Here is a 27,306-nt window from a genome sequence, read left to right as displayed (position 1 = left end):
AGCACAGATGTGGAAAGCCCCCATTAAGGAGGTGGTAGAGACACAAATAGTGGGAATTCAAAAAGGCATGGGATGAACACAGAGGATCTCTAATCAGAAAATGTAAGTTATAAAAAAACCTAAACTTAAATGTTTGCATGTGCGTGGCTGTGTCGAGTGATGCTTAGATGGTGAACTCTGGTTGTGATGAACTAGGGCCAATACCGGGCAGACTTGTATGGTCTGTCTCGCATATATGGCAATCTGGTTTAAGATGTGCTGGAAAGAGCTTAGACGGCAACTTTAGTGGCTGGAACATGAGGACAGTGCTGGACAGACATTTACGATCTGTTTCCCGCAAATGAGAAGACGAATAGGCTGGTGTGGGCTTCGACGACAACTCCAGCAGTTGGAACATATGGATAGGGCTGGGCAGACTTCTATGGTCTATGTCCCAGAAACACCAAAGAGAGATCATAATCAAGTATATAGTATCATATTCATTGTTGATTTAATTATGAATTGATAGTTAGCGTGACTATTGGGTAGACTGGACCGTTCAGGTTTTTATCTGCTGTCATTTACTATGTTACTATTAATCCTTTTTGCTCCCGGGCTGATGCACAGACCTCGGCTATGACAAAGTCACAAGCATCAGATGTCACCTGACCTACTGACGAGTGCATGTGGCGACCTCTTGGCACACAGTTTCAGCTAATCAGAAACAAGTCTTGCATGTGCGCACCAGAGTGTTCCAAGTTCCAACTTCTGTTCCTTCCTTGCCTGCAGTGCTGGGGCTTGAACCCAGAGAGAGACGGAGAGGCGACTGGAGTTTTTTTAAAAAAAATGTACCATTAAATTCTTGCGGGGATGGGTAAGATTCCAGCGGGGACGGGTAAGATTTCTGTTCCCATGCAACTCTCTAGACCCAAAGCTGCTGCGCGTTGCTGATTAAGCCAAGTCTTGCAGATTCACTGCCTTCAGACGTGACACATTTGGCCCAGCTAATCTCCTGGGATATCAAGATATCCGTCCAGCAAAGTCAACACTATATATGTCCAGGATGGAAATGGGGACTGCTAGATTTTTAATACGATTATGTGGAGCTCCTTGCTCAAGCAGCCGTCTCAAACAATGTACCCTGCTTTGCTCCAGGAAGTCCTCTACCTTCCTGACTTATGTTAGGGTCTGGCATGTGTTTGTTTGAATCCTGGTGTGGGGAATGGTCCCTATATCGTTGGAGGGTTCAGGTTCCTGATGTTTTAGGTTTTCTGCAACAGGTTCTGGTACAGGGGCTGGCCTTGAGCTCCCTGAGGTTTCAGGTGGCTGCATTTTCCAGCTTTCGGGGGAAGTAGAAGGGCATCTCTGGTTTTACAAAGAGAGGTGTCTTGGTTTCTGAAGGAGGTGGTGCATCTGCACCCCCCACCCCCTCCCAAGGCGTTGTCCTTCCTTTCCTTCTTGAGATCTCAATCTGTTCCTCTGGGCACTGTCCAAGACTCCGTTTGAGCCCCTGCACTTGGCTTTCTTCAAGGATCTTACCCTCAAGATGGTGTTTTTGGTGTCTGTCACCTCTGCTAGGAGGGTTTCACAATTCCCTGTTGTGTTGGGATCCCTATTTCTCCTCCTCAGAGGATTCCACGTGCTTGCGCATGTTGCTATCCTTTCTTCTGAAGGTGATGTCTCCATTCCAAATAAATCAGGAGGATTGTTTGCCCTCCTTTGTGGTGCAAGGATCTTTGCTGGAGGATCAGAGGTTTCACAAGCTGGATGTCCAGAGGACGCTGCTCAGGTATCTCAAGGTGACGAATGAATTTCATTTCTTGGACCACCTGTTTGCACTTTTCCATGGCCCTCGGAAGCCTCCATTGTGAGGTGGATTAAGGTGGCTATTGAGTCCACTTACATCGGCAAGAATTATCTGGTTCCTCAGGGGCTCAAAGCCCACTCTACTAGGGTTCAGGATCAGCCCGACTGGGTAGTGGTCACGACGGATGCCAGTCTTCAAGGCTGGGGAGCTCATTGTCAGGGGCAAGTGGCTCATGGTCTTTGGTCCCTTCCGGAGTCCAAGTGTTCGATCAACTTGTTGGAGACCAGAGCTATCCGTCTAGTGCTTCGGAGTTTTCTTCCACTGCTCACTGGACGGGCGGTGAGAGTCATGTCGGCCACAGCGGTGTCATACATCAACCGGCAAGGAGGGACGCGGAGTCTCCCGTTGGAGCGGGAGGCGTCACTGCTCCTACATTGGTGGAAGTCAATCTGGTGGCACTCTCTTTGGCTCATGTAGCAGGGGTTCTAACCGTTTCAGGCAGATTTTCTCAGTTGTCACATGCTCGATCCCGGAGAGTGGGCGCTCAGCGACGTGGCGTTTCGTCTGTTGGTAGATCGTGGGAGTGTCCCAAGATGGCTCTGTTGCGTCCGCGGCCAGTGCGAAGCTTCCTCTGTTCTACAGCCGTCGCAGAGATCCCAAAGCGCTCGCAGTGGACGCTCTTCTTCAATCTTGGCCGGACGGTCTAATGTATGCTTTTCCGCCATGGCCTTTGATCGGGCGTCTGCTTCAGAAGGTAGAGAGTCACAAGGGTCGTCTGATTCTGGTGGCGCCAGATTGGCCTCGCAGGCCGTTGTATGCCGACCTTCGACGTCTTCTGGACGATCTTCCCTTCAGGATTCCGGTCACGCAAGATCTCTTGTCGCAGGGTGCGGTCGTTCATCCGGATCTGGGTCGATTTTGTCTTACGGCATGGCCTTGAGAGGGCTAGGTTGATCAAAAGAGGTGTCTCTGCTCCGGTCATTGCTACAATGCTGCGTTCTTGGCAGCGTTCCACTTCTCTGAGTTATGTGCGCACTTGGAGGATTTTTGAGAGTTGGTGTGTGGAGTGTAGTTTGTCTCCTTTTCGGACTTCGGTACCGCAGATTTTGGATTTTTTGCAGCGAGGGTTTGACAAGGGGTTGGCCTTGTCATCCCTTAAGGTGCAGATTGCGGCATTGACGTGTTTTCGTGGTCGTATCAAAGGAAAGTCGTTGGCTAGTCATCCGGATGTCGTTCGCTTCCTCAGGGGGGTTAATCTTCGGCCTTCTTCTCAATGCTCGTTTCCTCCATGGGATCTGAATGTGATGCTTTCGGTTCTTACCAAGCCTCCTTTTGAGCCCTTGGCGTCCTGTACGTTAAAGGATTTGACTGTAAAGACCGTGTTTTTGGTGGCCGTTGCTTCGGTGCGGCGAGTTTCGGAGCTGCAGGTGTTGTCGTGTAGGTCTCCGTTTTTGGAGTTCTGTCTCGATCGCGTAGTTTCGCGGCCGGTTCCGTCCTTTCTTCCCAAATGGTATCTCGGTTTCATGTCTCTCAAACCGGTTGTTTTGCCTGTGTTAGGTTCTTTCTCCGGTTCGGAGGAGCAGCGGAGATTGAAGTGTTTGGTTGTCAAACGGGTCCTGAAGCATTATATTAAGTCGACAGTTTTCGGCGGTCGGATCGGTTGTTCCTCTTGATTGGCGGTGCGCGTAAGGGGCTTATGGCTTCTAAGCCTACTATTTTTCGGTGGCTCAAGGAAATGATTGCTTCAGCCTATTTGCTTTCTGGGAAATCTGTTCCGGAGCATGTTAAGGCTCATTCGACAAGAGGTCATGCAGCTTCTTGGACGGAGCGTTGTCTGGTGCCCGCAGAGGACATTTGTAGGGCGGCGACCTGGTCGTCCTTACATTCCTTTTCTAAGCACTACTGTTCAGACGTTCTCAGTCGGTGACGGGTGGCTTTTGGAGAGAGTGTGTTATCGGCGGGGCTGTTAGGGTACTGCTTTGTTACTTCCCATCAGTCACATTCTGGGCCGGTCCGGAGGGAGGCTAAGGAAGGATAAATTAGGCCTTACCTGCTAATTTGCTTTCCTTTACTCCCTCCGGACCGGCCCAGATCCCTCCCTTCAGATATTCTGGTGTGTTTTGTTCGGATGTTCGTGGTTTTGTTGTTTGGAGCTGTGTTGCTGGTTTATTTCTCTAATGTAGGAATATATAAGTGAATAAATAAGCAACTTCTTGGTTAAAAGAAGGCAAATAAAGATAAAGAAACAATACTGTCCAAATTTCTGGCTGTTTGTTTCAGGCACACACCCTTGGTTGGCAAGGTGCCGGTGGCTGCTCAGGTTTTTGGATGCACAGAGTAAGTGTTTTCTTTCTTCTGCTTTGGTACTCTATTACTGGATCTTTCTCTGTCTGGCAAGGGCTCTTATTGGCTCTCTAGAGTCACAGTTTTTCTCAGTCTCCACGTGCTGGAAGACGTGCACAACCCATCAGTCACATTCTGGGCCGGTCCGGAGGGAGTAAAGGAAAGCAAATTAGCAGGTAAGGCCTAATTTATCCTTTTAAGCCACTTTGAACCTGCAAAAAGGTGGGAAAATGTGGGATACAAAATGCAATAAATAAATAAATAGAGTGAATCAATTGTTCAGATGATGCACAGTAGTCATAATTAAAAATTACAACAAATCAATTTGAGCAGTGAAAGACCTATTAAAAGTGCAAGGTCATAAGTCTTAAATGATTTCATAAAAAATAAATAATTACTAATCATTTGGAGTTCTGGAGGCAGTGAATTCCATTGGAAAATGCAAAAGTTGTCTACATAATCATTCTGGTTTGTAACTAATATTAACCACTTTCATCAAATACGATGGAACGTCACCATGCAATATTCTAAAAACCGTAATCTGCTTGGGTAGATGCATACTGGAATGTTCCAGGGAGCACCACAGCTTTTATATAGTGATGCCACTGGTAGAATTCAGTTTTCTCTACCTCCTTCTGCTGGTAGGAGGGGATATCAACCCAGTACTTCAGAACAGTGTCGTTGACTGAAGAAACAAAATTATCAGATAAGACATAATTTCTCCTTCTCAGCATTTTGGATTTGCTACTTTAGTTACCTTTTTCTAGAGATGTGACATTTATTTTCAAATCTTTTTTTTATTGAAATTGAATTACATTACAAAGAAACAGTACAATACTGAAACCTTCCAACTGCTGAAGAAAACAAAAACACAAATCCATGCAATACATTGTAGAAAACAATTCCTGCATCTGGGGTTTTTGTTCTTAGAACCGCAAACTACCTGCAGTCCAGAGAAACAATCCCCACCCAGCAGAACCCCCCCCCCCCCCCCCGAGAACCAGCAGAGTGCTGATGTGCCCTTGTGATCTAGTGAAAACTTTATTTGAGATTTGATTAGTTCTTTAAGAGATATAGAGATGTCACATTATAGTGTAAATAATCCCACAATCAAGACAAACGGTACAACAAAGTAGGATACTTAAAACCTAAGTTTTCCCCATACATATCATTGGTGGAACAAATAGGTCTTAAGCCCTTAATGGAATGCATCCCTCTTGTGCACTAGACACAAATCCTAGAGAAATAAGGACTGAGGGTGGGTGTTCTGGAGTGGGGTTGATGTAAATTATAATGGGGGAGGGGAAGATATAAGATGGTTGATGTTAAAAAGAAGCAAAGGAGATGTGGGCTTTAGGTTGTAGGGTAAGGATGGATGTGGTTGGTACACAGAAAGGAGGTTAAGAGGGAATTTTTGGCGCTAGGGCAAAATGGGTAGTTGATTTGATGTGCTGGGAGTGAAGCAGTGGAGATGGGCTTGGATAAGGGGAGGAGAGGGGTGACACTTCATGTGAGAGGGAGGTACAAAGTATGTAATGAATCATACATTAATAAAACAGCATGAGCCCCAGGAACAAAGCATTCAGTATAGCCTTTTGTCTCTTGCAGGAAGAGAGTCTCAGAAGATAGGACCATTAATTCAGATGGTGAGAGACTTACACTTAATTGTATGAAATGTTTCTTCCAAATATGTTAATTTCTTAGTATATCACACAATAAATGTTGTTATTCACAATGCAATAAGAAAACGCTGTCTTAAAAAATTGAAGTATCTTCTTGAGGAACAAGCAGAATAATATATTCTAACATCTGGATGACTTCATCTGATGGAGCCTGCACAGAAATGCTCACCAGCCTGTATACTAAAACTTTTTTTTGAGTGTTGCACTGTTCATCATATGTCTTCCTGGTAATACACCTTAGTTAAAAGTTTTCCATGGCCCGCTAGGCCCTCTTGAAGGGGTGAACAAATGTGAGTAAAGGTGAACCAGTTGATATTGTGTATCTGGATTTTCAAAAGGCGTTTGACAAAGTACCTCATGAAAGACTCCAGAGGAAATTGGAGAGTCATGGGATAGGAGGAACTGTCCTATTGTGGATTAAAAACTAGTTAAAAGATAGAAAACAGAGAGTAGGGTTAAATGGTCAGTATTCTCAATGGAGAAGGGTAGATAGTGGGGTTCCACAGGAGTCTGTGCTGGGACTGCTGCTTTTTAACATATTTATAAATGATCTAGAGATGGGAGTAACTAGTGAGGTAATTAAGGGGGTCTTTTACAAAGGCACGTTCTTTTAGTGTGTTCTAATGATAAGCCCATAGGAATATATGGGCATCTCTAGCATTTAGTTCATAAGCTAAGGTCCATCAAGCCCAGTATCCTGTTTTCAACAGTGGCCAAACCAGGAAAGAGGATCCTGGGCTCGATGGACCTTCGGTCTGTTCCAGTATGGCAAAGCTTATGTTCTTATATTCTCTTAGCTGTGGGAACTGGCTAGATAGTTTTTCCACAATTGCATTTGGATTGATTGTGGTAGTTTTTCCACAATCGCATTTGGATTGGTTACATACATATAGTAACATAGTAGATGACGGCAGAAAAAGACCTGCACGGTCCATCCACTCTGCCCAACAAGATAAATTTATATGTGCTACTTTTTATTTGTACCTGTCCTCTTCAGGGCACAGACCGTATAAGTCTGGCCAGCACTATCCCCGCCTCCAAACCACCAGCCCCGCCTCCCACCACCAGCTCTGGCGCAGACCGTATAAGTCTGCCCAGCACTATCACCGCCTCCCAACTACCAGTCCCGCCTCCCACCACCAGCTGTGGCACAGACCGTATAAGTCTGCCCAGCACTATCCCCGCCTCCCAACCACTATCCCCGCCTCCCACCACCGGCTCTGCCACCTAAACTCGGCTAAGCTTCCAAGGATACATTCCTTCTCAACAGGATTCCTTTATGTTTATCCCACGCATGTTTGAATTCTGTTACCGTTTTCATCTCCACCACCTCCCGCGGGAGGGCATTCCAAGTATCCACCACTCTCTCCGTGAAAAAGTACTTCCTGACATTTTTCCTGAGTCTGCCCCCCTTCAATCTCATTTCATGTCCTCTTGTTCTACCGCCTTCGCATCTCCGGAAAAGATTCATTTGCGGATTAATACCTTTCAAATATTTGAACATCTGTATCATATCACCCCTGTTTCTCCTTTCCTCCAGAGTATACATGTTCAGGTCCGCAAGTCTCCCCTCATACGTCTTGTAACGCAAATCCCATACCATTCTCGTAGCTTTCCTTTACACCGCTTCAATTCTTTTTACATCCTTAGCAAGATATGACTTCCAAAACTGAACACAATACTCCAGGTGGGGCCTCACCAATGACTTGTACAGGGGCATCAACACCTCCTTTCTTCTGCTGGTCACACCTCTCTCTATACAGCCTAGCAACCTTCTCGCTACGGCCACCGCCTTGTCACACTGTTTTGTTGCCTTCAGATCCTCAGATACTATCACCCCAAGATCCCTCTCCCCATCCGTACCTAGGGTTGTGGTTGTTTTTCCTAATATGTCATAGAAAAATACTCCCAGTGGTTTTAAGAAATATGCCAAGTATAACAGGACCATATCCATTATGGATACTCATAATCAGGTCCCAAGCATTACAGGCACCATAGTAAAATGGTAAAGGATAGTGATAGGAGTATACTACCATCCACCTGGCCAGGATGAATAGATGGATGTAGAAATGTTAAAGGAAATTAGGGAGGCTAACAAACTGGGCAACACAATAAAAATGGGTGATTTCAATTACCATTAATTATGAGTGTTCAAGGGTAGATGGAAATCAATTGAAAAAAGGTGGAGAAAAAAAAGACCTCAGTGAAAACCGGATACACCTCTTTGTAAAGGACACACCTTTTAATTAGAGAGGGAACCTCTTAATCATTAGTCTTTTTAAAAAAAACTCCACTTTATTAACTTTCATATTTATCATGCCATCTCACCCTTATAAACATTCATATAGGGCGGACACGCAATGCTTCATATCAAAAAAAGTCCAAATGTATAAAGATTACTTACCTTGGACGGTGGTTATTTCCATCTATGCAACTTCACGAAGTATTTTCTTCTATTTCTCTTTATCTTTATCTTATCTTTTAATGAATCCCGACAGGGAAACCCTGTTTCGCCACTGTCCGGCTGCTTCAGGGGAAAATATGTTAGTTCAACACCTCCAAGAACAATTGACTCGCCAGCATACAGTCCTCTGGCTTCTACATAGAAACCGCCATTTCTATGTAGAAGCCAGAGGACAGTATGCTGGCGAGTCAATTGTTCTTGGAGGTGTTGAACTAACATATTTTCCCCTGAAGCAGCCGGACAGTGGCGAAACAGGGTTTCCCTGTCGGGATTCATTAAAAGATAAGATAAAGATAAAGAGAAATAGAAGAAAAATACTTCGTGAAGTTGCATAGATGGAAATAACCACCGTCCAAGGTAAGTATCTTTATACATTTGGACTTTTTTTGATATGAAGAATTGCGTGTCCGCCCTATATGAATGTTTATAAGGGTGAGATGGCATGATAAATATGAAAGTTAATAAAGTGGAGTTTTTTTTAAAAGACTAATGATTAAGAGGTTCCCTCTCTAATTAAAAGGTGTGTCCTTTACAAAGAGGTGTATCCGGTTTTCACTGAGGTCTTTTTTTTCTCCACCTTTTTTCAATTGATTTCCATCTACCCTTGAACACTCATAATTAATTGTAGAATTGTTTTTGGATTATTGTGGATTTAATATTCTACCTATTCCGATATTTTAGAGTGATTTCAATTACCCCAATATTGACTGGGTAAATGTATCATCGGGACATGCTAGGGAGGTAAAGTTCCTTGACGAAATCAAGGACTACTTTATGGAGCAGCTAGTACAGGAGCCGACGATAGAAGGGAAAATTCTAGACCTAGTCCTTAGTGGAGTGCATGATCTAGTGCGGGAGGTAATGGTGCTGGGGTCGCCAGTGATCATAATATGATCAGATTTTTTTTTTTGTTACATTTGTACCCCGCGCTTTCCCACTCATGGCAGGCTCAATGCGGCTTAACTTTGGAGTAAGTATACGCAGGAAATCTAATACATTAGCGTTTAACTTTCAAAAAGGAGACTATGATAAAATGAGGTGAAAAAAAAACTTAGAGGAGCGGCTGCGAGAGTCAGAAATTTACATCAGACGTTGATGCTGTTCAAAAACACCATCCTGGAAGCCCAGGCCAAATATATTCCGCGTATTAGAAAAGGAGGAAGGAAGACCAAACGACAGCTGGCATGGTTAAAAAGTGAGGTGAAAGAAGCTATTAGAGCTAAAAGAAAATCCTTCAGAAAATAGAAGAAGGAACCGACAGAAAATAGTAAGAAACAGCATAAGGAATGTCAAGTCAAATGCAAAGTGCTGATAAGGAAGGCAAAGAGGGACTTTGAAAAAAAGATTGCGTCGGAGGCAAACACACATAGTAAAAATTTATTTTAGTTATATTAAAAGCAAGAAGCCGGCAAAAGAATCGTTGGACCGCTAGGTGACCAAGGGGTAAAAGGGGCAACCAGGGAAGACAAATCCACAGCGGAGTGATTAAATGAATACTTTGCTTTGGTCTTCACCGAGGAAGATTGAGGAGAGATACCAGCGCTAGAAATGGTATTCAAAACTGACGAGTTGGAAAAACTGAATGAAATCTTTATAAACCTGGAGGTTATAGTGGGTCAATTTGACAAATTGAAGAGTAGCAAATCTCCTGGACCAGATGGTATCCATCCCAGAGTACTGATAGAATTGAAAAATGAACTTGTGGAACTTAGTAATATTTAATTTATCTTTAATATCGAGCGTGGTACCGGAAGATTGGAGGGTGGCCAATGTAACACTGATTTTTAAAAAAGGTTCCAGAGGAGCTCCTGCAAATTATAGACCGGTGAGTCTGAAGTCGGTGCCAGGCAAAATGGTAGAGACTATTATTAAGAACAAAATTACAGAGCATATTCAAAAGCATGTATTAATGAGACAAAGCCAACATGGATTAAGTGAAGAGAAATCTTGCCTCACCAATCTAATACATTTCTTTGAAGGGGTGAACAAACGTGGATAAAGGTGAGCCGGTTGATATTGTGTATCTGGATTTTCAAAAGGTGTTTGACAAAGTACTTCATGAAAGAATCCAGAGGAAATTGGAGAGTCATTGGATAGGAGGTAGTGTCCTATTGTGGATTAAAAACAGTTAAAAGATAGAAAACAGAGATTAGGGTTAAATTGTCAGTATTCTCAATGGAGAAAGGTAGTTAGTGGGGTTCCCTAGGGGTCTGTGATTGGACTGCTGCTTTTTAACATACTTATAAATGCCTAGAGATGGGAATAACTAGTGAGGTAATTAAATTTGCCGATGACACAAAGTTATTCAAAGTTGTTGAATTGCGAGAGGATTGTGAAAAATTACAAGAGGACCTACAAGACTGGGAGACTGGGCTTCTAAATGGCAGATAAGGAGTGGTCTAAGGGTTAGTGCAGCGGGCTTTGATCCTGGCAACCTGGGTTCAGTTCCCACTGCAGCTCCTTGTGACATTGGGTAAGTCACTTAGCCCTCCACTGTCCCAGGTACCAAAACTTAGATTGTGAGCCCTCTAGGGACAGAGAAAGTACCTGCATATGTGTACAGTGCTGCCTGTGTCTAGTAGCGCTACAGAAATGATTAGTAGTTAGTAGTAGTAGTAGAAGTTAATGTGAGCAAGTGCAAACTGATGCATGTGGGAAAGAGGAACCCGAATTATAGCTACGTAATGCAAGGTTCCATGTTAGAAGTCACCAACCAAGAAAGGGATCCAGGTGTCGTCATTGATGATACGTTGAAACCTTCTGCTTAGTGTGCTGCTGCGGCTAAGAAAGCAAATAGAATGTTATTAGGAAAGGAATGAAAACAAAAATGAGGACGTTATAATGTCTTTGTATCGCTCCATGGTGTGACTGCACCTCGAATATTGTGTTTAATTCTGGTCGCCACATCTCAAAAAAGATATAGTGGAATTAGAAAAGGTGCAGAGAAGGGTGACGAAAATGATAAAGGGGATGGGACGACTTCCCTATGAGGAAAGGCTATAGCAGCTACGGCTCTTCAGCTTGATGAAAAGACGACTGAGGGGAGATATGATAGAGGTCTATAAAATAATGAGTGGAGTGGAACGGGTAGACGTGAAGCACTGTTTACTCTTTTCAAAAATGCTAGTACTTGTTGGGCATTCGATGAAGCTACAAAGTAGTAAATTTAAAATGAATCAGAGAAACTTTTTCTTCACTCAACGTGTAATTAAACTCTGGAATTCGTTTCCAGAGAATGTGGTAAAGGCGGTTAGCTTAACGGGGGTTTAAAAATGGTTTGGACGACTTCTTAAAGGAAAAGTCCACAGACCATTATTAAAATGGACTTTGGGAAACTACTACTACTACTTAACATTTCTAGAGCGCTACTAGGGTTACGCAGTGCTGTACAGTTTAATAAAAGGACAGTCCCTGCTCAAAAGAGCTTACAATCTAATGGGCGAAGTGTCAAGTGGGGGCAGTCTAGATTTCCTGAATAGAGGTATGGTGGTTAGGTGCCGAAGGCGACATTGAAGAGGTGGGCTTTGAGCAAGGTTTTGAAGATGGGCAGGGAGGGGGCCTGGTGTATGGGCTCAGGGAGTTTATTCCAGGCATGGGGAGAGGCGAGGCAGAAAGGGCAGAGCCTGGAGTTGGCGGTGGTGGTGAAGGGTACTGAAAGGAGGGATTTGTCTTGAGAGTGGAGGTTACGGGTAGGGACGTAAGGGGAGATGAGGGTAGAGAGGTAAGGAGGGGCTGCAGATCGAGTGCATTTGTAGGTTAATAGGAGAAGCTTGAACTGCATGCGGTACCTGATCGGACGCCAGTGAAGTGACTTGAGGAGAGGGGTGATATGAGTATATCGGTCCAGGCGGAAGATAAGACGTGCAGCCGAGTTCTGAACGGACTGAAGGGGGGATAGATGGCAAAGTGGGAGGCCAGTGAGGAGTAGGTTGCAGTAGTCAAGGCGAGAGGTAATGAGAGAGTGGATGAGAGTTTGGGTGGTGTGCTCAGAGAGGAAAGGGCGAATTTTGCTAATGTTATAGAGGAAGAACAGGCAGGTCTTGGCTATCTGCTGGATATGCGCAGAGAAGGAGAGGGAGGAGTCGAAGATGACTCCGAGGTTGCGGGCAGATGAGATGGGAACAATGAGGGTGTTATCAACTGAGATAGAGAGTGGAGGGAGAGGAGATGTGGGTTTGGGAGGGAAGACAATAAGCTTGGTCTTGGCCATGTTCAGTTTCAGGTGGCGGTTGGACATCCAGGCAGCAATGTCGGATAGGCAGGCCGATACTTTGGTCTGGGTTTCAGTGATGTCTGGTGTGGAGAGAGAAAGCTGGGTGTCATCAGCATAAAGATGATATTGGAAACCATGAGAGGAGATTAGGGAGCCCAGGGAAGAAGTGTAGATTGCAAAAAGAAGGGGTCCAAGGACAGATCCCTGAAGAACTCCAACAGAGAGCGGGATGGGGGTGGAGGAAGAACCATGAGAATGTACTCTGAAGGTACAGTGGAAGAGATAAGAGGAGAACCAGGAGAGGACAGAGCCCTGGAACCCAAATGAGGACAGTGTGGCGAGAATTAGGTTGTGATTGACAGTGTCAAAAGCGGCGGATAGGTCGAGGAGGGAATGAGGATGGAGTAGTGACCTTTGGATTTGGCAAGGAACAGGTCATTGCAGACTATAGATAGTTCCGTTTCTGTCGAGTGTAAGGGGCGAAAGCCGGATTGAAGCGGATCGAGGATGGCATGAGAGGAGAGAAAATCAAGGCAGCGGCTGTGAACGGCGCGTTCTAGTATCTTGGAGAGGAAGGGTAGGAGGGAAATGGGGCGGTAGTTGGAGGGACAGGTAGGGTCTAGTGATGGTTTTTTGAGGAGTGGTGTGACTACAGCATGTTTGAAGGTGTCAGGGACAGTTGCAGTGGAGAGAGAGAGGTTGAGTATATGACAGATAGGGGGGGTGACAGTAGGCGTGATGATGTTAAGTAAGTTGGTGAGGATGGGGTCTGAGGAACAGGTGGTGCATTTCGAGGAGGAGATGAGATGGGCGGTTTCCTCTTCGGTGATATCAGGAAAAGAGGAGGAGGAGGCCTGGGTTGGTTGGTTGAGGGAGTGGGTTATAGGGTGAAGAGGAGGAGATGGTTTGGTGGTGAATTCGAGGTTGATCTTCTGCACCTTGTCGCGGAAGTAGTCAGCCAGTGATTGAGAAGAGAGTGAGGATGGGGGGTGGAGCGGAGGGCACGTTGAGGAGGGAGTTAAGGGTGGCGAAGAGACGACGAGGGTTAGAGCTGAGGGAATTAGTCAATTGGGTGTAATAGTCCTGTTTGGCGAGGAATAGGGAGGACTGGAAGCAGGATAGCATGAATTTGAAATTAATGAAATCAGTATGGGTGCGAGATTTCCTCCAGAGGCGTTCAGCTGATCAGGCGCAGGAGCGAAGGTATCGGGTGCAAGGGGTCAGACAGGGCTGGGGGTTAGTACGCCTTGTGGGACGGGATATGGACGGTGCAAGGGCATCCAGAGCAGAGGAGAAAGTGGCATTGTAAGTGGAGACAGCCTTGTCTACAGACTCGGAGGACATGATGGAAGGGAGGAGATCAGAGATACTAGAGGATAAGGTGGGAGGGTCAACAGCCTGGAGATTCCTGGAAGTAGTGGTTAGTGTTGGGCGGGACTGAGGGGGAGGGTGATAAAGTGTGAAGGTGATCAGGTGGTGGTCAGAGAGAGGATGTGCTGAGGCGCAGAAATTAGAGGGTGAGCAGGTAGAAGAGAGGACAAGGTCAAGACAGTGGCCAGATTGGTGAGTAGGGGTGGTGGAGCTCAGTTGGAGGTTGAAGGAGGAGGTTAGAGTGAGGAACTGAGAAGCGTATGAGTCTGATGAGTTATCAGTGTGTATGTTAGTCACCAAGAATGAGGGATGGGGATGAGGGCTCAAGAAAAACGGAGAGCCAGGCATCGAAGTCGGTAAGGAAGGAAGGGAGGGACTTATCAGGGGGGCAGTAAATGACTGCAACTCTGAGTGGCAGCGGGTAGAATAGACGGATGGAGTGGAATTCAAAGGATGAGAAGCGGTGAGACTGCGGTAGGAGGAGAGGTTGAAAACTGCTGGAGGGCGAAAGTAGTAGCCCGACGCCGCCACCGCGGCCAATTGGGCGGGGAGAATGGGAGAAAAGATAACCTCCGTGGGAAAGGGCCGCGACTGAGGCAGAGTCGTCATGGGTGAGCCAGGTTTCAGTTAGGGCGAGCAGTTGAAGGGAATGGGAGATGAAGAGATCATGGGTGAAGGAAAGTTTGTTGCAGACCGAGCGTGCATTCCACAGGGCGCACGAGAAGGGGAGGGAGGAGGGGAATAGAGATGAGATTGGAGATATCGTGGAAACGTTTGCATGGTGTGGGGGACCTGGGTTGGGATTGATGTCTCCCGCGGATAGCAGGAGAAGGAGCAAGAGAGTGCGGAGGAGGGTGGGGGAGGTAGGGCGACGAAGACGGGATGCGCTTAGGAGGAATGTGGAAGGGTTCATGGCAGGAAGGAGGTGTTGAAGGTTGAGAGCTAGGAAGGAGGAGGAGGGACAGTAGGGATGGTGAGGTGGTGGGGGACAGGGGTGGGTAGGGTATTATTGCAGAAGTGAGCAGGACGGGAGAGTGCGAGGGACTGGAGGGCAGTGAGTTTGTGCGGTATTACAGCGGTGGGGAGGGGGAAAAGATTTAGGTGAGGTGACAGCCGGCAAGGGCAGAGGATGGGTCTATGGGGGCCATAAGTAGTGATTTGAGGTGTTACGGGTGCCTATGTAGTGACTGAGGTGTTAAGCAACAGGTAGGGCAGGAAAGCCGGGACTGGAGGCTTAAAACTGGAACAGCAGGCAACGAATTGGAATAGGAGGTGGGTAGGCTGGTGGGAAACTCCACTGCTTATTTCTGGAATAAAACGCATAAAAATGTTTTGTACTTTTTTGGGATCTTGCCGAGGTATTTGGGACCTGGATTGCCACTGTTGGAAACAGGATGCTGGGCTTGATGGACCTTTGGTCTGTCCCAGTATGGCAATACTTATGTAATTCCTCTTCTGTGAACTTCATTTCACTGATACAAGGAGGGGCATCAGAGGTCTTGAAAAGCAGAGTGAAAGGGTTTTTGGTACAAATTAGTCCAGTCCATTGACTTCAGCATTGGGGTCACAGGTCTCCATGTCCCCAACAGAGGCCATTGGGATTGGGCATTTTTCAATTCTCTCCTGAGGAAGAGGAAGGCTTTGTCCTCATTGGCACCGAGGGATACAAATGCAGGATGTCAGGCAGAGGGTAAGGTACACCAACACTGATATTGCTCGTATCGCAATGCCTCAATACTCCCAGCATCACGGACACTGGTGCCCTTGAAGCACACTCAACTTGAGGCAGCTCACACATCTTTACATTGGAGGGAATGCCCCAGCTTCCAGCAAGCGAAAACCTCAAGTGTCTCAGAAGGATGTGACTGCACTAAGTGAGCCCCTGATGATGACAGCCCTCGAGAGTCTCATGGGCTGATTTCAAAGAACGCATGGAACACTTCTGTGGGAAGATGCTATGGCTTTGAGAGTATCGATTCTGAGTCTTGAGGTGTTGCATCCTCATCCTCAAGACCCATGTGTTGATTGTAGGTCATGCATCTATACCATTGTCATCAAGGTTATTGGGGTTGGGACACACTGCAGTGATGTCTCTTTTCAGCCATTTGGGAGAAGAAGCTTCCTTGACTCACCAAAGGCCCCTGAATACTTTTATTAGTTGAATGCTGAGCACTCTTGGGTATCTGAAGAATATCCAGAAGCCTACTTGGAGGAGGGATGTACCAATCTACTTTCAGTTCTTCCCTACTACCAGAGAGATGAAAATCTCCCTCAGCGATCTTGTCTGTTATCTTTTTGGGAGATGGTCAATTCCATTCCATTTCATTTGGAAATTGAGAATGAGCCAGAAGCAAAACGTTGGACATTCTCTAGTGGTAGACCCTCCTTTTTGTATAGCAGGTGAAAAAAGAAGGTCAACTCTATGTATATAGTCTAGAAGGCACCAGGATTTGAGAAACTCCAGCTTCCTTAACATTCCATAGTGGGGAGATTTGCTCTCAAGGGCCAAGAGTGTGGGAGATCTGCTGTCAAGGGCCAAGAGTGTAAAGACTCACTCTTTGGTGCCCCCATGGAGAGAGGCTAGGACCTTGGAGTCTTTTGGGAAAAAATACTTCCAGAATGTTATACTTAATCTCCTATAGATTCTTACAAACTCTTCATGAGCATGCACTTGCGGAACGTTGTGTGTAGTGGAGTTTGCCGACACGTTTCCCCCGGGAGAAGGCCAATGAACTCAGTCATCTAGTAGTCAAAAAAAAAAAAAAGGGACGTGTGAATACATGGTTGGAGTGACCTATATTTTTGGTAACAGCATCCAGTGCCTCCGCAGGGGGAGTGGTGTTCAGACTCACTCTCTCCCAGGTGGGTATTCATCTTGCTGAGAGATTTAGCATAGTCTGCCCCAGAAATTTGGACTTGCGCAACCATGCTGTTCACTGACGTCACTGGAACAATATGTGCTATTTTGAATGCAAATATCTTAGCTCAGTTTGCTGCGCAGGTTTTTTGTGCATATAATTTGAGTACATTTAGCTTTCTGCACATGATAGTGTTGGATGACAAAAACTCTGCTGTTCTGCACCTAAATATGATTATCAAGATCAAGGAACGTTGTCTTAAAATGGACCTGCACCTTATGAAAGACAAAGATTCTGACAACTGGAAAATCAGTTTCCTTCTTGATGAAGAAATAATGGAAGTAGTAGATAAATTCAACCCACTAATCCACTAGTGTATGCTCTTGGCAGAATGGCTATGAAGGACCTAGATAAGATCTTCTCGTGCAGAGATATCTCTCTCTCTAAAAAGATTCGACTGAGCACTTGAATGCACTCCCAGCTTCCATTAAATAAATGTTATGACAGTTTCTGGCTATAGGGCAGGCAGGTATCGGCATCATCGGCGATCTTGAGAAGGTGGCATCATCAATATATGTGGGCCGTGGAAAGGTGTTGGCATGCAAGTATCAGTATGTGCCGGCTGCAGGAACATGTCAGCATGTCAGTGGTATCAGTATGCAGGCTTCAGGACAATATGGTGACATCTTCTGGTTTTGACAGTGAGGGGCTTGGTCCTTGCTGGAGATAAGTAAAAGAAATTGGGGGTGGGGGGATTGAGATTGACTTCTGGGCATGAAGGAGGTTGAGGAGGAGAGAGGGTGCTGGGGATGATTGGGGAAGACGAGATTTGCATAAGTATTCATACTCAGAGATGATTGGGGCTTTGTTTTGCATGAAGACAAAACCCATGAAGTGGCTTTTCTGAATTGAAAGGTTGCAGACTCTTGTAGTGTATTTCTAGAAATTGAATAGGGCTGTACATTTAACACATTATTAACGCAATTAACAATTTAATGTGTTAAAAATTTTTTAACGCGGTTTAACTACTCCTTTTCCTGCATTTCTCCACTTCCTGTAGTCTGGCATTTTATTCTTCTTTCTTCCAGCACTTCTCTGCACTCCCACAGCCCCCACCCCTCCCTACGGTCCACATCTTTCTCTCTTCCTTTTTCTCCCAGCACCTCTCCTCTGTGTACTCCCTCTCACGCTCCTTCTCCCTGCCTCTTGCAGCCCTTGGAACTTGCCTTGACTTCTGCAATGAAAACACTCTTCTTCTCACCTGGCCCGCAGCCTCTCTCTCTAGCATTGGAAACGGGAAGCATCAGGTTGCTGGGCCTAACATTAAGTACCAGCTGGCTTCCAATTTTGGAAAAGGCAGGTGAATGCAGTTAACTCTGAAATTAACTGCATAAATCCGGGTGTAAATTCTTTAATTAAATGGCAAATTGAGTTTTATTAATGTTACTCCACCAACAATTGGGAGGCTAGGATGGCACTAAAATAAAAAATACAAATAAATCTACTGATATGCTGGTGGCAGTTCTATAAATTGGCAACCTCATTTTAGGGTGCTCCAAAGATGCTGCTTAGCACTATTCTTGAACAGCTTGAGGGTGCACTTAAACCATTTTATAAAATATTTGTGCATAACCACATCGTGCACCAAAAGGTAGGCACATCTAATTATGACAGCTGTGTGGCTGTTGTGAGTGGGGCGTGCCTAAGCACTCTATGCAACGCATGAGTGGACAGCATTCTATACGTGAATCAATCAGAAATCAGATCTAAAGGTTTTTTGTAAGCAAGATATCTCCTTCCAAGTCAATTGTAATTAGTTCTAATATTAGTGCTTACCTTGCAGCTGAATTCAGTGTGCCTTATTATGATTATACTAGTATAGTTTATCACAGGGCCTCAGTTTGGGGGGATTGAGCATACCAGTTGCTTGCGGTTTATGCCTAAATGCACCCTGGCTCATCACTGACTCACTAACGCTACTCTTGCGTTCAAAACTGTTCTTGTATATCACATTTTCTATTGTTGATTTTGTTAACTTATCCTACTTGTCCCGTTGGGTAGTAATGTTTACTTAGCTTTTCAGCATAAGGGAATGTCGGCCTCAGAGGGATGGTTGCGCCAACATGAGTCATGTTTCACTTTCGGGAACGTTTTTTTTCAAGGATGCCCCCCTGGATATAAACATATAAATTACCTCTTAATTCCTCCCGGTATATGCAATTTTGTTATTAGCAATTTGTGGTAGGAGCAAGAACATTTTTAAATGCTTCTTACTTCTTACTAATGCTATGCTAACATGCGACTGATCGAGGATTCTAAGTCCGTCAAGATGGCGGCTACACGTGTTAGTGCACAATTTAAAGGGCTAAACTTAACTGACATGGACCAATCAGGAAGCTAGGACTGAACTGAATATTGAGCTTTAAATAAGAGTAGAACCACTCTAATTCCGCATTTAAACCATTGGATTAACTGTGTTACGTGTGTAATCCAGAATTGTTCACGGTAATGAGTAGTTTATCTGTTGGCCGCCCTCCCACCCTATCTTCACTACATTAATAATTTGCATTTATGCCTTGCCAATTGTGAGAGTATTCCGCAAGTGTCATGCTCATATTAGCCCTCTCCTCAAGTCACTTAACTGGCTTCCTATCCGATTGCGCATACAGTTCAAACTCCTCTTATTGACTTATAAGTGCATTCACTCTGCAGCTCCTCAGTAACCTCTCCACTCTCATCCTCGCCCTACATTCCTCTCCGGGAACTCCGTTCACTGGGTAAATCTCTCTTATCTGCAACCTTCTCCTCCACCGCTAACTCCAGACTCCGTTCCTTTTATCTTGCTGCACCATATGCCTGGAATAGACTTCCTGAGCCGGTACGTCAAGCCCATCTCTGGCCGTCTTCAAATCTAACCTAAAAGCCCACCTTTTTGATGCTGCTTTTAACTCCTAACCGTATTCACTTTGTTCAGAACCCTTATTTTATCATCCTCACTTTAATATTCCCTTATCTCTTGTTTGTCCTGTTTATCTGTCCTAATTAGATTGTAAGCTCTGTCGAGCAAGGACTGTCTCTTCTTGTTCAAGTGTACAGCGCTGTGTACGTCTAGTAGCGCTATAGAAATAAGTAGTAGTAGTAGTATTATCAAAGATGCCACTCCACGTAACTCTGTAAGTCTAAGTGCTTTTGAAAATATGCCTCTCTGTGTTGTATATTTTGTGAATATGAATGTTTTGGGTGTACTCCCGCTTAGGTATAGGTGGGTTATAAAATGCAATTAAGTATAAAAGTACAAAATAAAAAATTAAGTAAAAATGGGCAGTTTTTAAAAATTAAATTTATCAGCCTGGAAGGGGGGGGGGGGGAGCTGTCTTGTTCTTTTCCCCTCTGACTTAGTATAGTCAAGTGGCAATCAAGTATGCTTTTGTGTATTTATTGCATATGTGCTGGATTAGTCTTGGGACTGTTTTTCCTATAAATAAAACTGTTCTTTCTTTGTCCCAGCAATGGCAACAGCAGAATTCCCAGGAGAAGGTAGGGTGAAGAGCTCCAGGCCAATGCACAGAGTGCAGGTGACTCACTTTCCAGAAATTTCATTATGTTCTTTTGCCAGCAGCCTGCCGCACAGGCCTGTTAAAATCTTTAGATTTTATATCCTTACATGCATGACACTATGAATGTGTGACATAGGTTAGGTGTTATATGTTGCAGTGTCGGGGACTATCACTGTGTGCTTGTGATAATTATGCATCGGCAAGCTCTGGCTTTAAATTCCTATTTCTGCTTACCTACTGAGTTCGATTCCCACTTCAGGCACAGGCAGCTCCTTGTGACTCTGGGCAAGTCACTTAACCCTCCATTGCCCCATGTAAGCCGCATTGAGCCGCCATGAGTGGGAAAGCACGGGGTACAAATGTAACAAAAATAAAAAATACTGGATCCTGACAGGCAGCTATCAGTTCCAGATACTGTAGGTACCAAGTAGTACTCCTGTGGTGTATTTGTAGGATCTGGAAATGGAGAACGAGGACCTGAAAGAGCGGCTGTGGAAGACCCAACAGGAGCAGAGACTTCTGTTGGACAGAATAAAGGGCTACAGCTACAGCTTAGGTCAGGTGTGAGTGTAATCTGTAAGCTTCCGCCATGATTTGAGTAGTGTTTGGAAGCACTTCTTCCTGTCGCACAGCTCTAAGACTTAGGCTGCACTGTGCTTTCTTTGCAGGAGCAGATGGTTACAGATGACCTTGAGAATGAGGTAAGAAACATATCCAGCACTGCTCTCCTGTTGATCTATCGAAAGCTTCTAGCTAGATGTCAGTGTTGGCTCTGGGGTTTTGATATCTTCTTTGTAAGAACTAGGGCTGTACCGAATATTCATATTGGATTCAGCCCCACATAGTGATTTAAATTTGAATATGAATTATCTGGTGCTCTGCTGTGCTAAATCCTACTGAAATAAACACCTACATAAGTACTGTATATTATCTCCGAGGACAAGCAGGCTGCTTGTTCTCACTGATAGGGTGACGTCCAACGGCAGCCAGGAGCGGAAAATCTTCCCTAGCAACAAAAGTTGCTAGCCTCGCGCTCCCGCGTGCACCGCGCATGCGTGGCCGGTCTTACCGCCCGAACGCAAGCGTGCTCGTCAGTCTTCTTTTTTCCATGGTTCGGGAACGCTGCTTTGCTGCTTCTCTGCCCAGGATTCCCTCTTGCGCTTTTTGTTGTTTCTTCGCCCGTTTTCAGCGATTTTCTCCCCCTTGATAGTTCTTTTTGCCACTCAGATAAATCACAAAGTCCCTCAGTTCTGTTCCAGACTTCAGGCCCACGGCAGGCTAGCGTCGGATGCCTTTCTCCTTCATTGGGGGGAGGGCCACTTGTAAGCGTATCCTCCCATACCTTTGGTGGGGAAGACTTTGCTGAAACTTAAGCAAGACCGCGGAACCATGATTCTGATTGCTCCTTTCTGGCCCCCATTCAGATTTGGTTTCCTCTTCCTCTGGAGTTGTCCTCCGAAGAACCGTGGAGATTGGTCTGTTTTCCAACCCTCATCACTCAGTACGAGGGGGCGCTTCTGCATCCCAACCTCCAGTCCCTGGCCTCACGGCTTGGATGTTGAGAGCGTAGACTTTGCCTCCTTGGGTCTCTCGGAGGGTGCCTCCCGAGTCTTGCTTGCTTCCAGGAAAGATTCAACTAAAAAGAGTTACTTCTTTCTATGGAGGAGGTTTACCGTCTGGTGTGACAGCAAGGCCCTAGATCCTCGCTTTTGTCCTACACAGACCCTGCTTGAATACCTTCTACACTTATCCGAGTCTGGTCTTAAGACCAACTCCGTAAGGGTTCATTTTAGTGCTATCAGTGCTTATCATTACCGTGTAGAGGGTAAGCCGATTTCTGGACAGCCGTAAGTTGTTCGCTTTATGAGAGGTTTGCTTTTGTCAAAGCCCCCTATCAAACCTCCTACTGTGTCATGGGATCTCAACCTCGTTCTCACCCAGCTGATGAAACCTCCTTTCGAGCCTCTGCATTCCTGCCATCTGACGTACTTGACCTGGAAGGTTATTTTCTTGGTGGCAGGTATATTAGTGAAAGGAGAAAGACTAAAAAGGGGATTGTGAGACTAAAAGATACAGCAAAACGCTATGTAGAAAATGATGAAGAAAAAGCCAATTTGCTAAATAGATACTTTTGTTCTGTTTTTACTGAAGAAAATCCTGGGGAAGGACCGAGAGGGACTGGCAAAAGTACACCTGAAAACGAAGTGGATAGAGCACCGTTCACAGAAGAGAGTGTATATGAACAACTTGGAAAGCTAAAGGTGGACAAAGCCATGGGGCCGGACGGGATCCACCCCAGAATACTGAGGGAGCTCAGAGAGGTTCTGGCGGGTCCTCTTAAAGATTGTTTAATAAATCCTTGGAGACGGGAGAGGTTCCGAGGGATTGGAGAATGGCGGAGGTGGTCCCTCTTCACAAAAGTGGGGATAGGGAAGAAGCTGGAAACTACAGGCCGGTAAGCCTCACTTCGGTTATTGGAAAAGTAATGGAAGCCATGCTGAAGGAAAGGATAGTGAATTTCCTGGAAGCCAATAAGTTGCAAGATCCGAGACAACATGGTTTCACCAAAGGGAAGTCGTGCCAAACGAATCTCATTGAATTCTTTGACTGGGTGACGGGAGAACTAAATCAAGGACGTGCTATGGACGTCATCTACTTAGATTTCAGCAAGGCTTTTGACACGGTTCCCCACAGGAGGCTCTTGAATAAACTAGAAGGGCTGAAGATAGGACCCGAAGTGGTGAATTGGATTAGGAACTGGTTGACGGGCAGACGCCAGAGGGTGGTAGTGAATGGAGTTCGCTCAGAGGAGGGAAAGGTGAGTAGTGGAGTGCCTCAGGGATCGGTGCTGGGGCCCATTCTGTTCAATATATTTGTGAGTGACATTGCCGAAGGGTTACAAGGTAAAGTTTGCCTTTTTGCGGATGACACCAAGATTTGCAACAGAGTGGACACCCCGGAGGGAGTGGAAAACATGAAAAAAGATCTGAAGAAGCTGGAACAATGGTCTAACGTTTGGCAATTAAAATTCAATGCGAAGAAATGCAAAGTGATGCACTTAGGGAGTAGAAATCCAAGGGAGGCGTATGTGTTAGGTGGGGAGAGCCTGATAGTCACGGATGGGGAGAGGGATCTTGGGGTGATAGTATCTGAGGACCTAAAGCCTATGAAACAGTGCGACAAGGCGGTGGCCGTAGCGAGAAGGTTGCTAGGCTGTATAGAGAGAGGTGTGACCAGCAGAAAAAAGGAGGTTTTAATGCCCCTGTATAAGACGTTGGTGAGGCCCCACCTGGAGTATTGTGTTCAGTTTTGGAGGCCATACCTTGCGAAGGATGTTAAAAAAAATGGAAGCGTACAAAGAAAGCTACAAGGATGGTATGGGAGTTGCGTTCCAAGACGTATGAAGAGAGACTTGCTGACCTGAACATGTATACTCTGGAGGAAAGGAGGAACAGGGGTGATATGATACAGACGTTCAAATATTTGAAAGGTATTAATCCGCAAACAAATCTTTTCCGGAGAGGGGAAGGCGGTAGTACGAGAGGACATGAAATGAGATTGAAGGGGGGCAGACTCAGGAAAGATGTCAGGAAGTATTTCTTCACGGAGAGGGTGGTGAACGCTTGGAATGCCCTCCCGCGGGAGGTGGTGGAGATGAAACGGTAACGGAATTCAAGCATGCGTGGGACAGGCATAAAGGAATCCTGTGCAGAAGGAATGGATCCACAGAAGCTTAGCTGAAATTGGGGTGGCGGGGGGAAGAGGGGTTGGTGGTTGAGAGGCTAGGATGGGGGAGGGCAGACTTATACGGGGTCTGTGCCAGAGCCGGTGATGGGAGGCGGGACTGGTGGTTGGGAGGCGGGAAATACTGCTGCACAGACTTATATGGTCTGTGCCCTGAAAAAGACAGGTACATATCAAGGTAAGGTATACACATGAGTTTATCGTGGGCAGACTAGATGGACCGTGCAGGTCTTTTTCTGCCGTCATCTACTATGTTACTATGTTACTATGTTACTATGTTACTTCAGCATGCAGAGTCAGTGAGCTTCAAGCCTTAGTAGCTCATGCTCCTTATACCAAATTTTATCATAACAGAGTAGTCCTTCACACTCACCCTAAGTTCTTGCCAAAGGTGGTGTCGGAGTTCCATCTGAACCAGTCAATTGTCTTGCCAACATTCTTTTCCCCGTCCTCATACCTGCCCTGCTGAGCGTCAACTGCACACATTGGACTGCAAGCGAGCATTGGCCTTCTATCTGGAGCGGACAAGCCCCCACAGACAGTCCGCCTAATTGTTTGTTTCTTTTGATCCCAACAAGAGGGGTGTGGCTGTAGGAAAACGCACCATATCTTTTTTTTTTAACTGTTTATTTATATATTTAAACATACATTTCAAGTATATTGCTGTAATTTACATATACACAATCCCATATCCCCTCCCCCCTCCCTCACTTCCCCAACTCCCTGCCCATATGTCTCTTCTATTTTCATTTTGCAATAGTCCCAACACTGCTGCACCCATGGATAAATTTATGATGTGTTTCGGTCCTTGTACTCTTAGAGGTGTTCAGAGCCGCGGTGTCATCAGTTGGGGCGCATCAAGGTTGATCCCGTCTCGATGCCTCCATTCTTTATACTTGTCCCATATTTTTAAGAATTGGGCTACTTGTCCATTCTTTATTGCTGTCAATTTAGACATTTGGTAGAAGTAGTCCATTTTATATATAACCTTCATTACTGGGGGAGTCGATTGTTGCTTCCATGCGGATGCCACCGCTATCTTGCTCGCCGCCAAAAACATGGAGGCCAATCGATGTAGCGGTTTCGAAAATCCTGTAGGTTGAAAGTTTAGTATGCAGTGGTCCACTGTCAGTGGATACTCTTTGCCCAGTATTTGTTTAAGCATGTCCAACAGTTCTCTCCAGTATCTTTGTATTTTTGGGCATGTCCACCAGATGTGTAGCATGTCTCCCTTCATTGTACATCCCCTCCAGCATTGATTCGACGCTTCTGGTATCATTTTGGCTAATCTGTCCGGGGTGTAGTACCAGCGATATAGTATTTTATATCCATTCTCTATAATGGCACTACTCACAGAGCTACTTAGCAAGAAACCCCATGCCTTCTCCCAGCTGTGTATATCATGTCTAGTATCTATGTCTTGTTCCCACCTCTGTGTGTATTTCAGTATGGGGGTTCTATGTGCTAATAATGCTGCATATATTCGTGTTATACATCCCTTGGTGCTGCTCCCACCCATTGCCCGTTCCAACTCTGTTTCCTCCCCCTGCAACTCTGCCCTCGCTTTTCGAAGAATGTAATTTCTAATTCTGGAGTAGTAAATTAAATGTTGTGGTTGCAGATCATATTCCTCCTGCAGCTCCTCATAGGGCCGTACTACCCCCTCTTCCCATATTTGTCCTAGCTGTTTTAGCCCTCTCTGTTCCCATTGTTTATACACTATATCTCCCTCTTCCCATGCAAACCCTGGTGCTCCCCTAATGTGCATCTTTCGGAAGTATGTTCTATTTGGGCAGTGCTGCTGACGTATCGTATTCCAGGTCAGGAGTGGTGATTGTATTGCTATTGGCAAAAGTGCCGCCATTGCTCTAATACGCTTTCTAGGTTGCCATAGCAGCATGGCTGGTTGGTGCATACCCACCCACTGTTTTTCTATCTGAAGCCATGGTTTTGTTTCAGCTTTAACCCAAGCTACCAATATCCTCAGCTGTGCTGCTTGATAATACCGATAATAATCTGGTACTCCCATACCCCCTTTTTTTTTTGATTGATAGAGCATTTCCGCTCGAACTCGCGGTGGCTTATGCTTCCATATATATGCAAATGTTTTACGCTTTAGTTGTCGGAAAAATTTATTGGGGATCGGTAGTGGTAGTGCCATGAAGAGATATAATATCTTGGGCAAGATCATCATTTTTATCGCTTGTATTCTACCTATCCATGATAGCTCCAATCCCTCCCATCGGTCTAGCTCTTTGAATAGCTCCCGCATTTTAGGGGGAAAGTTCGCTTCATATAAATCCATTAATTTGGGTGTAAGATTAACCCCCAGATATCGCAATGAGCGAGTTGCCCATCGCAGTGGGTATTGCTGTTTTATGGCCTTGGTAGCTTCTCCGGACAGGTTCAGGCCCATTAATTCTGATTTAGTCATATTTATTTTAAATCCTGCTATTTTCCCAAATTGCTGTAGAGTTTGTATTATGCCCTCCATAGAACCCTGAGGATTTGTCACAGTAAGCAAGATATCATCTGCGAATAGCATGATTTTATGTGTCTTTTGTCCGATGTGGACGCCTTGTATCTTGGGATGTAATCGGATCTCCTGGGCTAGGGGTTCCAGTGTTAGGGCAAAAAGCAGAGGTGACAGGGCGCATCCCTGCCGTGTTCCTCTCTCCAGTGTAAAGGTTTCAGAGCATTCCCCATTAATAATCAGAGCCGCTAGTGGGTGTTTATATAATTGTCTTATCCATGCTATAAAGCTGCCTGTTATCCCCATTTTCTTTAGTACTTCAAACATATATGGCCAGTGGACTCTATCGAACGCTTTTTCGGCGTCCAGTGACAGGAGTACCGCCGGTTGTTGCGTACTATTGATCTCCTGTATAAGATGTATGGCTCTTCTTATGTTATCAAATGTCTGTCTACCCTCTATAAACCCCGTTTGGTCGTCTCGTACTAATTGCTGCATAAACATCTGCAGGCGTTTAGCCAGAATCTTCGTAAAGATTTTATAATCCGTGTTTAATAACGATATTGGGCGGTATGAACCGCAGTGTTTCGGGTCTTTCCCCGGCTTTAGCAGTATAATTATATGTGCCAGTCTCCACGAGTAGGGCAATTTTTCCTGATGCTCAATCCCATTTACAACTCGTGCCAGTAAGGGGGCTAATAGATTTCTAAAGCGCTTGTAAAATTTATTCGTAAACCCGTCTGGCCCTGGCGCTTTTCCGTTTGGTAGGTTATTGATGGCCCATTCTATCTCTTTTAGTTCTATCGGCGCCGATA

At 45.3% G+C, this 27,306-nt stretch overlaps 1 protein-coding gene across 1 annotated transcript in view; it reads left to right on the top strand.

The window, feature by feature from the left end:
- The window catches only part of UACA (uveal autoantigen with coiled-coil domains and ankyrin repeats), a 146,925-nt gene that overhangs the window by 80,730 nt on the left and 38,889 nt on the right, over positions 1–27,306 (top strand). Inside the window, 5 exon segments of the mRNA XM_030189816.1 lie at positions 5,738–5,775; positions 20,225–20,246; positions 20,249–20,292; positions 20,728–20,835; positions 20,943–20,975. Of these exon segments, the coding sequence (XP_030045676.1) occupies positions 5,738–5,775; positions 20,225–20,246; positions 20,249–20,292; positions 20,728–20,835; positions 20,943–20,975 (245 nt within the window).

This window comes from Microcaecilia unicolor, chromosome 1, assembly GCF_901765095.1.
Source record: "Microcaecilia unicolor chromosome 1, aMicUni1.1, whole genome shotgun sequence".
NCBI lineage: Eukaryota > Metazoa > Chordata > Amphibia > Gymnophiona > Siphonopidae > Microcaecilia > Microcaecilia unicolor.
This window is presented reverse-complemented; position numbering and strand designations above follow the sequence as displayed.